Genomic DNA, 12766 nt, shown 5'->3' on the forward strand with positions numbered 1-12766 from the left:
GCACTCATTTAGTAGTAGTCAGTCCATTGCTGTAGTCCATTTAAATAGATTCACTCTGTCTGAGATTTCAACAAAACATGAGTTAATTAGATCTGAGTTTGTTGTACAGCATTTAAACAAGACATTTAGACAATTGAGCAGCTTTTTGCAGAAACAGACTCTTACTCTGGAAAATCCACTGATTGGAACATCTGCTGCTTTCACTCAAACTGCTTAATTCTGAAGAAACAGCGGCATTGAATTCAACTGACAATGTCCAGCTATAATTCAAAACTGGCAACAAAGAACAAATGTCCCACCGCTGACACTGGGTCAACTCCTCTTTTCTCCAGGTATGTCCACAACCACAACACCTACACCAACAATGAGAACTGCTCCTCGTTGTCATGGCAACGGCAGCACGAGCCACGGACCTTTGGGGTCTACCTGAACAACACTGGATACAGGACAGGTAGAGCAGCACACACACACACACACACACACACACACGCACACGCACACACACACAATCATACATTCAGGCTGAGGCTTTTATTATTGCTCTGTGATTCGGTCAACTTGATGTCCCTGACTGTGTGTGTGTGTGTGTGTGTGTGTGTGTGTGTGTGTGTGTGTGTGTGTGTGTGTGTGTGCATGTGTGCAGCTTTCTTTGGGAAGTATCTGAATGAGTATAACGGCACATACATCCCCGCTGGTTGGAGAGAGTGGCTCGGTTTGGTGAAGAACAGTCGTTTTTACAACTACACACTGAGTCGCAACGGAGTCCGAGAGAAACACGGAGCGCAGTACCCACAGGCAAGGACACACACACACACACACACGCATACGCATACAGAGGCAGGGGAAGGTGATTTATCCCTGTGTGGTTTGTGGAGCAGCTTCACGTCGTCATTAAAGCTGCATCTCACTTCACTTTGTTGTCGCTTCAAAGGAAACTCACATCTCCACAGCCATTAAAGACACAGCAACAGAGACAACAAGCAGCAAAAAGTCCATTAATGCAGGAAATATACGAATAAGTATACACACGTAAACAAAAGCCAAACACAGCAGACTTTTCTTTCCTTCTTTCATTAGCACCTGCTTATTAAAGCATCGGCTGTTTTTCCACCACACAGGCATCATGCGTCCAGCTCACTGTCACATAGTCACGACAGGAAAACAGACAGAGAGAAACTAAAACCCGGAGATTATTCCAGTTACTACAGAGCAGTCACACCTCAATTCATAATAAATCTAAAATAATTCTACTCACATCCATCTCATAATAATGTCTACCAAGATTTAGACGTTTGCATTCATCCAAAAGCCAAGAAAAAGGTCAAAGGTCATTAAAGCATATTTTTTTTCCCCAGACATTTCACACAGAACTAAAGTTAGAATTCTACTCCATTTTAAACCAATCTATAGTATTTTCTACAAAAATATCCACTTTCAATGAATTTTATGTATGTATTGATCTAATGTCACAATGAGCTCCAGCCACTCCTGCCTCACTTATGCCTCTGCATTGTGAGCAGCAGCTTCTTAAACAAGTCTATTTTTTTTTTTTAGAGCACATTTTGCAGGAGCAGCCCAGCTACACCGCTGGCCTCAGGTTTCCTTTCTCTCCACAGCACAACAACACAACAAACTGCCTGAGTCCTTTCCAGTCCTGATGGAAAGGCTAACGCAGGCTGCAGCAGCAGGGGGAGATAATGGAGTTATTACTGATCCTGTTGCAAACTAACTGTCATGTGAGCAAAATATTTTCAGATTTAGCGGCATATTTTCCCACGCTGATTATGTGAATGAGCACAGCTGCAGCAATGTTCATGTTCATGTGGCAGAAAGTGGAAGTTTCCTTCTGCGGAAGGAAGCGGCTGCATCGCATCGTCTCCTGCAGCCGAACCATCTTTCCTTTGGTTTAGTTTAGAAGGTCAGTTTGACCTGACAGCCTGAAAACGCCTATCCAAGTCTCCTCTGGTGTCCCAAACCCAGAGATGTGATGTAGAAACAGCTTCTCCTTCCTCACATGATCTTAATGACCACAGCTTAGATGAAGGCAGAGCTGCACATTTTCTCCTGACGCTAAATACCAGCACCACCGGGACACCAGCTGCTGGGGGTGGATTTATACAAATTACCATTCCAGTCTTCACATACATAATGCATGAGACCAAACATACAACTTCCTCTGCTGCAAAACCCCCAAGAACCCACAATTTCACCATTTAGTGCCACAAAATGAGCCCAGACCTTTAGTAAAGGTCTAACAACCAACAGCCAGTCTGCACCTGCACAGGTACCTACTTCATTTAGTTTTTGTCCCGTGACAGTTCTGCGTGTGTGTTTCTGTGTGTGTTACAGGACTACCTGACTGACCTGATCACGGCCGAGGCCATCAGGTACTTCCGCTCCTCTAAGCGGGTTTATCCTCACCGGCCGGTTCTGATGGTCCTGAGCCACGCCGCGCCACATGGGCCTGAAGACTCAGCACCACAGTACAGCACCGCCTTCCCCAATGCATCGCAGCACATGTAGGCCCACACACACACACACACACACACACACACGCACACACACACAATAAGCCTAAGCTGCTGTAATCCATCTGAACAATGGAGCAACTCTGTTCTGCACTGCAGGATAAATCCTGAAGCAACACGACTAAAACAGCACAATCCTCCTTAATATCTGTGTGTGTGTGTGTGTGTTGTGCAGTTGTTTGTTATTTCTCTTTGGAACTTGATTTCCTTTTGAAAACGTGACAGCTGGGAGCTGCAGTCCACTCCTGAATTCTGCATCAGAGGCGTAGTTTGATTGTTGGTGAGAGACAGACAAGCCAGACAGACAAACAGACACCGCAATGGTGACGGATGCTATTTACCTCCCAGTCAAACCTTTGTCATCCAGCAGATTTGAACAGATGCCTGAAGAGGCTGGACCGCCTCTGTCAGGAGATCATTTAAATCCCATTTAAAGCTCAGCAGGTTTTTTTTATGAAGGATTTTCTATTTCGGTAACAAAAACGCTGCTGGAAACACTCAGAACTGACAGTAATCCTTTTCCTCGGAGAAGAATAACAACACACAGTCCTGGTGTCAGTGTCTGCTGAAAACTGACGCACCGGCATGATCAGTGTTTGACACTTCAAGTTGATTCAGCACAGCGCTGGTTTTTATTCATGCGGAAGTTAAAAAAAACGTGGTAGTCTCAACTGGAAACCTAAGATTCAAACTCACAGCTTTGCATTCGGAAGCAGCTGTGCAGCTTGTAGAACAAATATTCCGTCTGACACTTTGCTCCAAGGTCTGCCACAGGTGTTCACCTGGGTGGAGACCGTGAAGGCCACAAAATCCAATTCACATCATTCTCATCAAACCGGCCGGTGACCCCTCGTGTCCTGTGAAGTGTTTCCACCACTGCAGCACCGTCCCGCCCAGCTCTCCCCCATGTGCGGCCTGTTTACATGTTTTCTCTGCGACAGGGCGGAGCAGGAGCTCCACGTGTCGGCTGTTTAGCTGTCACTCCGACTAAAGCTTTCCCGTCTGATGTTTGCTCTGAGAGAAGCAGACGTTTCCAGCTGCCCAGTCAGGAGGAAGCAGAGCTGTGGAGTCGAGCTCAGAGCGATGTTTATGGTTATTTCTGTCCCAACGCAGAAATTTAATTATGCAGCTGCTGAGCGGAGAGGAGGGGAGAGGGCTAGATGAGGTGGCTGATGGGAATCATTCATTATCCACGCAGCCCGCTGTAGGAACAGCCTCAGCTGCTAACACAGCGGGAGGAGAGTGTGTCTGACGAGTGTGTGTGTAATTAATGAACAGGAGCATCTGCTGCCATTACTCCACATACATGCTGTTGTACTGAGCCGCACACGTCCAAGTGTTGGTACCTTCCACTGAAAGAGAAAAAAATTATGTTTTTCTCTGAAATAAGTTGAAACTCATCACATCCACTGTTTTCTGCTTTATATTTAATAGATCAGACACTTTGGATTTTTTTATGGAACTTATTATTTTAAATAATAAAACAGATGAAATTGGCAGAGAGAAAAATACTGGGAGCATTAAAAGATAAGGCGGGTGATTCTGTGTGTTTGTTATTTAACACAAATTCCATCCAGAAACTAACAGCAACAGGGAAGGACAAAAAATAAATAAATAAATAACCGTCTCCTTCCTTTAATGAGACCTGCTCACTCCTCTTGGGTTTGATGGAGACGTTCATCTGGGTTCAGATCAGGACTCACAGCAGCTACTTTTCCTCTCGTCCTTTACTTGGTGCTTTTTACATGTTTGTGCTGAAGCTTTTCTTCCTGAACTCCTCACACAGCGATGCCAAGCTGCACAGTTCGGACTGAAAATGCAGATGACATTTTTAAACATATTCCACTTCCTTCTCTCCACATTAACACCTTCTCTCTGTGTCTTTATCTCCCCAGTACTCCCAGTTACAACTACGCTCCCAACCCAGACAAGCACTGGATCATGCGTTACACCGGCCCCATGAGGCCCATCCACATGGAGTTCACCAACATGCTGCAGAGGAAACGGCTGCAGACGCTTCTGTCTGTGGATGACAGCATGGAGAAGGTAGAAAACACACACACACACACAAACACACACACACACACTTAGAAGCACATGATAAAAGTGTGGAAGTTAACTTAAGCAGTGAGGTTTGTTCTATCCACCTGTGCGTCTCAGCTCTACAACATGCTGGTGGAGACGGGCGAGCTGGAAAACACCTACATCATCTACACGTCTGATCACGGCTACCACATCGGACAGTTCGGCCTCGTTAAAGGTGAGAAACGTTGAAACTAAAAGTGAACTAATAAGACCGGACACATTGAGTGCAGTAAAAAGTGCAATATCTGCCTCTGGAATATATTGGAGTAGAAGTATAAAGTGTCATAAATGCAAATACTCAGATTTGTACTTAAGAACAACACTTGAGTAAATGTACCATAATACCTACGCCCTCAGAAACATGATGTCCGCAACATAAACTACTACATAAATTACTGCACTGAACTAATCACAAACCAAAAGAATTGTTTTTTTTTATATATTTACCTGATTGTTTTACTATAACATGTTTATAGGTTTGTTGTTGTCTTTTTGTGTTTGTGATGTTTGGGTTGAAGACAAATCTCTGTCACTGTGTGATAAAGAATCTTAAATGACCTCAATGTTTCTGATCCTGGCAGATAAAGATCAAATTGATGTTTTAATTAAAATCCTCCCAAACGTGATGAGAATTTATGGGTGTTAACCGAGGGTGTAAGATTTCATCTTGGCTGTCAGAAGGAAGCGTGAGCCAAAATGCTGATCGATCAGTATTTAGTTTCATTTCATTTACATCAGACTCACTAACAGAAAGCAAACTGGCATCAGCTTCTAAACCTAAGTCTGATTGTAAAGAGTTAACAGCCTGTAAATAAAGTCATTTTCTTCTAGGCAGTTTTAGATAAAAATAAAAAAAAATGAAGATTCATGTTTGCATGTGTGTGTGTGTGTGTCTGCAGGTAAATCCATGCCGTACGAGTTTGACATCAGAGTCCCGTTCTACATCAGAGGACCCAATGTGGAGCAAGGCAGCATGTACGCACAAAGTTAAATCCCCTCAGTTACAGCTGTAATCCACCTTGCTTCATTTAGAGACACAATCAGAGAGCAGCTGACCGACAAAAGATATTTAGACACAAACAGTGATTGTTTGATTTTACTGCTTTGTAAGCTGAAAACATGGCTGCATCCACATCACAGCTAATGTTCCCACAGTGTGAACAGACCAAACCAGGTGTTCTCAGAATCCATGTGGTTGTTTTAACGTCTCCCTCCTCTGTACCTATTGCCTGTTGTCATCATTCCGTGTGGGACAAACCAACATGGAGGACAGAGGGCAGTGAATGGGAAGGAAAATACACAGCAAAATGTAATGGAAAGAGCAGGACACTCAGGCCTGGAATGTGTCAGGCCTGCGTCAGCGTTTTCTGCCCCCTAGTGGCCAAATGTCGGTTTAAAGCAGCTTTAAAACTAAATCAAATCTCAGAAAACTCTGGCACACTTTTTGTCAGAGAGTGTGACTGTGTGTTAAAGTAGATTAACACAGTCAGAGCTGTTCCACGGGGTGATCAGGAGTTCTTAAATATTCAGCACAATGGTTTTCACATTAAATATCAATATAAATCTCTTGCAAAACTGCTGCTCTCAGAATGTGTTTTCATAACCAGACATTTACTGCTGTTACTGTTGGTTCATTTGATTTTCAGCACGTCACTGATTAATAATTATCACATATGTTTTTCTTCATATGTGCGCTGGTATTTTTAGTTTCAAGGGTTAGAGACAAACAGCCAGCAGAACTGTAGTCATACAGTTTTTTGTTTTTTTTTCTTTCATGTGTTTTCTAGAAACCCTCACATGGTCCTAAACATCGATCTCGCTCCGACCATCCTGGACATCGCCGGCCTCGACACACCACCAGACATGGATGGAAAGTCAATACTGACTCTACTGGACACTGATAAACCTGCCAACAGGTAATAAGAATACGCTTCCATTCTAAAAACAAATATAAACATGAACCAAACAGTAAATAGTATATTGGTGAACTCTGCAGGAACCCTGGTTTCATTCTGAGCAGGTCCGTATGAAACGGACTCATTAAAGGTGCTTGTGCTGGAGTGTTTTTGTGGTTTTACTCCAGTAAAAGATGTGAGTGTTTCCTCTGCAGAGAGGCATCTCTCAGCTGTGACCACCTCATTAAACACAAAAAACCATCTGCTCCGCCTGAATGGATGCAAATTTCCTATTAATATTTATAACGATCAGAGTTTCAATAAAGCCACAGGTGAAGGACAAGAGGTCAGAAGAGAATAAACAACACTCCAAAACTCTGATGAATGACTTTTCACCCTGGACCGCAGCTTTAAATAACTTAAACTTCAAAATGGGTTTCAGCTGCAAATTAAAGCTTTTTTTGTAAAACAGCCACTCACTCGTCATTAAAAGTGTAAAACCCAGAACTGGTTCTGTAGTCTCCATTCAGAAACACAGGAGGATGGATTGTTGACTGAAGTGTCCTCATAATGGATTCCATACTGATATTTATAACAACCTCTATTACGTAGAGTGATGCCTTTGTTCTGGAGAAAATAGACATCAACTCAATATCTCTGGCCTTTTGAATAAGAAATTAGAGTTTGGGCTCTACAAAATTGTGACCAGCATTTTCCAAAGTTTCCCAAGTCCAAGTAATGAATCTATCTATGTATCTAATCATGGCAGAGTAATCATTATGAATCATTTTGTATGACTAAAGAAAAAAACTGTTTATTTAAGTATAAGTAAGTGAATTAGCCAACTGCTGGCAACCATCTGTCACTGCTTTGTTCCGACCCTTGTTGTGTAAAGCGTGGGTGCGCTCATTTTTTCTGCAGATCAATGAAAAAATAAACAATAGGCATGATTGGAAAAAAATGCCTGCAGTTGTTTCGGCTGTGGTGACTGTTGTTCTTTTAGCTGCGGCGGGAAAATCTAAATATTATCCCTGAAAGTTAAAGTTCCAGACATCCCACAATAGGAACCAGATGGAGTCAGTTCGCTCAGCTGCTCCTTTTCCTGTTGCAATCCTGAGATTGGTGTTAAGAAGAGAGAGGTAAAAAAAGTAATAATAAAGAGGGGGGCAGGATGCTGGGTGGAGGTGAGGGAGGTGTTTTGTTGTGGAAAAATAATAAATAGCTGCTGTTTTCTTCTTCTTCAGGTTTCAAGTCAACAAGAAGCCGAAGGTGTGGAGAGACTCATTTCTGGTGGAGAGAGGGTAAATACATCAAATCACTTCTTACTGAGTGCTGCTGCTGTAGTGCAACACATATTACAACCGTCTATAATGGCACAATTTGTAATATTATAGTGTCCTAGTTGTCAGCTTATTAGGTAGCTAAAACTAATGCAGCCTAATCCAACTTCATGAATCCGATGATCATATTAGACTCATTAGGTTTAACAAAATGTAAAATGAGCGTGTAATATAACTGCCATCTGCTATCATCTACTGTAACTCTGTTAAAGTTAATATGACAAGGATAAATACATCAAAATGATTATTATGTGAAATAGTGTTAGTTCAATAGTTGCTAACCTGGACACCAACTTTTAGAGGCCGGGAAAGATGAAAGAGTCGACTGATCTCTGCTGTGTTTCCATCTTTGAATGGATCAATTTCAGCCAAACTAAAGCTGCAGCTCTTATAAGGCTAAAGCTTTTCTGCTACCCGTGTCTGTACTCAGCCAAAGATCATCTGTGAGGAAAAATGCTCCACTCTGTGACATGACCAGAGTGGACTGGGTGTTTCTGTAGTTCCAGCAGTGTGAGATGAGATGTCGTGTCTCTGGAGGATCTCGTCATGTTAGTTTCAGGGGTCACGTTCTCCAGTTCAGCTTTCAATCAGATCAGATCCACATTTACGATTACTGTTTGGTCTGTGTACAGGAAGCTGCTGCACCAGCGTGTCGAGGGCAAAGAAGTGTCACAGGAGGAGAACTTCCTGCCCAAACACCAACGAGTGAGAGACCTCTGTCAGAGAACCGAGTACCAGACGCCCTGTCAGCAGACTGGACAGGTACAGAAACACAAACAGTCAATGTCCCAGACCTAATAGTTTACTCCTAATGTGATGACAGTTTCATTAAAGAGCCCCCGATCCTGTACTCTCAGTCCTGGTCATATCACATTACTCCTGAATGTATTACTTTACTACTCCTACTGTTTTAGTACCAGTGTCACTAGTTTACTCTCGATCCAGTTACTCAATCTCAGTCACTTTATTCCCAGTCCTGCTCCTCCTGATTCTATTAACTTCACTCATGATCCCATCACTTTATTCCAAGTCCCATTACTTTACTCCTGATTTTAGTACTTTAGTACTCTCTGCCCCATTGCTCTTAATTCCAATACTTCATTACCAGTGCTGTTACTTTGCTCCTGAACCTTTTATTTAGTCCTGATTTTATCACATTTCTCCTGGTCCTGAAACTTTACCCTGATTCCATTATGCCCAGACCCATAACCTCCTCATCTTACTCCTCTCAAGTGCATTACTTTACTCCCAGCCCCATATTTTACCCCTTATCCTGTCTGCTCTGCTATATTTTTTAATAAAAAACATTAAAACATGAAGCCTCCCAGTGTTTTCACATGTTAAAAATGACTAAGTGTAGCAGAGATGTTCCCTCCCAGACTTTTGTTTTCTGGAACGAATGCAGGAAAACTGCGATGGCTACTATAATAAACAAACAGAGACTTGAAAGAAACAGGGCAGAACAGTAAGAGACTTTTGTCAAAGCGATGAAAACCAGATGTGATCTGCACAAAGCAGGCAGATACAACAATAGCATAATGACTAGAAAGAAGAGAACACAATGGACTGAGCGCCGCAGACACAAAGACAGCAGACGTGAAGGGAATCAAGATGAAGCCGCACAACAGAAACTTCTCTAAAACATTTGGAGAGCTGCGTGCTTGTGTGTCCGTGCTTGTTTGAGGTTAATTACACTTGTCGAAAATCCCTTCAGCCAGCTGATTAGTCTCTTAGCAACAGTGTGCGGCTGCTGGGTTGCTCTGATAAACAGCCCGTTGGAAACCGTGTGTGTGTGTGTAATTAACAATTCAGGCATTTGTCATTCTTTAATAACTTCCAGGGAACTAAGTGCAGCGGGAGAAGCACGCTCAGTTCCAGCACAGCTGCACGGTGACAAAGCAGCCAGTGCTCAGGGCAAAGAGGGTTTGTGTGTGTTTGATTTAACGTACACGTGATGAGCAGAAAAACAGAAAGCTGACCATCAGGGGATCTGTAGTTTTGTTTTGTTTTTTTTTTAATGGGTGAGGGGCTGATAAGTAAATGCTCATTCCTGTGGATGCTGCTCTCAGATGTATCCCATTCACTTCCTGTTGATGACCTTAACTGTGACTGAGGCTGTCCGTCATGCAGCCAGTTTGAGAGGGGCGGGCAGAATCACTTGTTTATTCAGGAAATATTGATGGTTTTTATGCTTGTTTGTACAGTGGCCCGGAGGTGCAATGGTGTTGTTGTTGTTATCGTCCATTAAAAAGTAAATGCAGCACAGCAGGTTGTGCTGAACAATATTATTCTCCTGGTAACAGCAGCAGAAAAGCTTCAGCTAAAGTCTTTGGACTCCTGCAGGTTCTAGACCGGGTCCTGATTTACATTGATTACTATTGAAATGTATACTATTGACACATTTATACGTCAATAAAATATTGATCTACCTGAACAGAACAGATGTTAACACTGCTCACACTGACTGATGCTCTGCTTGTATCAGCACAATTTGCTGCCTCAGCACTTTCCACCACAACTTCCTCCTCATGTAATAAGATTTTAGTACCATACTAAGATTTACTGTTCTTTTATTGGATGTTTCCGTTTGGGGGATCAGCAGAATCCCCTGATCGTTCCCCTCAAGCCGCAGAATACATCATATTTCATAACCCAGTTTAATGATGTATGTGACTCAGACTTGAATAACAGTTTTTTCCTGATCGGACAGCACAATGTGGAGTGAAGGCATTTGATTATCAAAACCCTTTCAGACCAGTTTATCTATAGGATATGCTGTATTGCTCATGGATGGATGACAGAAATCCATCAGATTTTTGCCAAAGGTTTAACTTTCCTTTTTGAAAAAGGAAAAAAAAAACATTAAAAAAACCATCAGAAAGTCAAAATCAAAAATGTATGTGTGCCTATTCACACACAATCAAGATCAGCCATGTGAACACAGGCTGAACTTGACTGCAGTCGTGTCAATCTGCAGCTCGGGTGTCTGCTTTTACTTTCCTTCACAAATTCAGTCAAAAAAAAGCAAAACAAGACCATTACATATGTCAAAAAGCAAGTACAGCATCTGCATATTTTACTGAATGGACAGTTCGATAAAAATGTCACAGTTGTTTAAAAATGTCTGTTCATCTTTACACCCTGTGTGTGTGTGTGTGTGTGTGTGTGTGTGTGTAGAAGTGGCAGTGTGTGGAGGACGCCACAGGGAAACTACGACTCTACAAATGCAAGAATGAAGGGGGAGGAGCTAAGAATTTCCAGAGGGGCGCGGTTGGTCGTCAGCGTCCAATCAGCATCAAGTCCCAACTGTATCATCGCAGCTCAGACGCCTGTGACTGCGACCTACACGACCTCCAGCCTGTGAACCTGCAGCCCTCCGTGATGAAGCCATTCAACAAGAAACCTTTCTTCTCCAAGAAGAGTGAGTGGATTTCACAAGCTTGGTTCGGTGGATCCAGGTTGACGTTGCTCACAAAAAGGCAGGGGTACACAGTGGATGACCAGACCATCACAGTAGAACACACACAGAGAATTGAAATGGGTACATTAAAAAAAAAAAAAAACCTTAGTGTCCTATCAGCCAGGCTAACCACGTCTTATTTCATTAAATACTGTTTTCCAGGAGGTCCAAGGGAGATATTAAAAGGAGAAAGTTAAAATATATCCAACAGTCTTCAGAGTGTTTTGATCACTGGTGTCTGGATTCAGTTTATGTTTGAAGGGCAGTACTTTGTTGCTCTGTAGACCCGTTTACGTTTAGTATCTCTATAAACACTCCAGGGTGCTCTTGAGTGCAGCATTTTTGAATGCAGGGATTTCCAGGAGCTGTAGATTCCACCTGACTCATAAAATGTATAGTACAGACCTTCAATAGACATGTGTCATTTGTAGATTGATCCCAGATCTTCTGATTCAGAAAGGCCAAAAAAAAAACAGGATGGTTATCAGTGCAAATGGTTTACATACATTTATATGTATTTATGTAATTTCATCAACACACACACACAACAACAAGAATTTTTTAGATTAGTTAATCAAAGTTCACGACCAGTCTGAAGGTTGTGCACATGCAGTATCAGCCCTGTTTGAAAACTAAATCCATGGTGCAAAGCTGTTTTTCTGCAGGAGCCCTCGCTTGGCTCCCCTGGCTTTCTGTGTGATGCTGACCTCCAGCGTCTGAGGTCAGAACTGCATCACCTGCATGATGAGGACAGTGTAAATATTTTGACACGCAGGTTTCCATGTTCCATGTTCAGGATAAAGTTTCGCATGAACAACATGAGAAACTTTAAATGATGAAAAAAATCATCAAAATTAATTAAAAAAAATGTTTTTTTCTTCCTGTGTGTGTTTTAGACTTCAAAGCTCTGAAGAGTTACTCCAGAAACCGCTTTAGCCGCTCTGTATCCATGGAGGACAGTTACCTCGGTAACCACAGCCTGGTGGTTACCAGGGTAACCGACCAGTCTGAAGACGAATTCAGCGGGATGGGAGGTGTTTCAAATGCCGTGGCCCCGCCCAACTCCATCAAGGTCACACACAGGTGAGTCATGTTGGTGTGCACAGATATAAACACATGATCCAGCCGCCATGTTGCTACAGGGAAGCCCCCTGATGCATGGTCAGTTTACAACTGATTTTCCAGTTGTTGGATTTGTTAGCAATGACAAAAACATATTTACGATACAGGAGGCTTAATAAAAAAGTGGATTTTCAAACTAAAACACCTCATCTTTTGTAAATATTGACAACAATACTAGTATGATTTTATATTTAAGATGAACCTTAAAATCTGTTTATTTTTTTTCCTGGTGCAAATCCTGATATAAAACTGAACTATAGCTCAAAATGTTTTAATATTACTTCCAGCCCAGGTGTGTCCCTCCATCTGCCTGTTTCCATAGTTAAACAATGCTTA

The 12766-nt window shown here is 42.3% G+C and overlaps 1 protein-coding gene across 8 annotated transcripts in view; it reads left to right on the forward strand.

Annotated features, from left to right (window-relative positions):
- sulf2b (sulfatase 2b) overlaps positions 1-12766 on the forward strand; it is a 52685-nt gene that overhangs the window by 32869 nt on the left and 7050 nt on the right. For all 8 annotated transcript variants that reach the window (XM_026331769.2, XM_026331768.2, XM_026331771.2 and 5 more), the window contains 11 exons: positions 333-451; positions 644-795; positions 2350-2519; positions 4424-4574; positions 4689-4788; positions 5513-5588; positions 6401-6529; positions 7753-7809; positions 8481-8610; positions 11026-11269; positions 12205-12391. In XM_026331769.2, the coding sequence (XP_026187554.1) occupies positions 333-451; positions 644-795; positions 2350-2519; positions 4424-4574; positions 4689-4788; positions 5513-5588; positions 6401-6529; positions 7753-7809; positions 8481-8610; positions 11026-11269; positions 12205-12391 (1515 nt within the window). The remainder of the gene's footprint in view (positions 1-332; positions 452-643; positions 796-2349; positions 2520-4423; positions 4575-4688; positions 4789-5512; positions 5589-6400; positions 6530-7752; positions 7810-8480; positions 8611-11025; positions 11270-12204; positions 12392-12766) is intronic.

This window comes from Mastacembelus armatus, chromosome 7 (assembly GCF_900324485.2).
Source record: "Mastacembelus armatus chromosome 7, fMasArm1.2, whole genome shotgun sequence".
Classification (NCBI taxonomy): domain Eukaryota; kingdom Metazoa; phylum Chordata; class Actinopteri; order Synbranchiformes; family Mastacembelidae; genus Mastacembelus; species Mastacembelus armatus.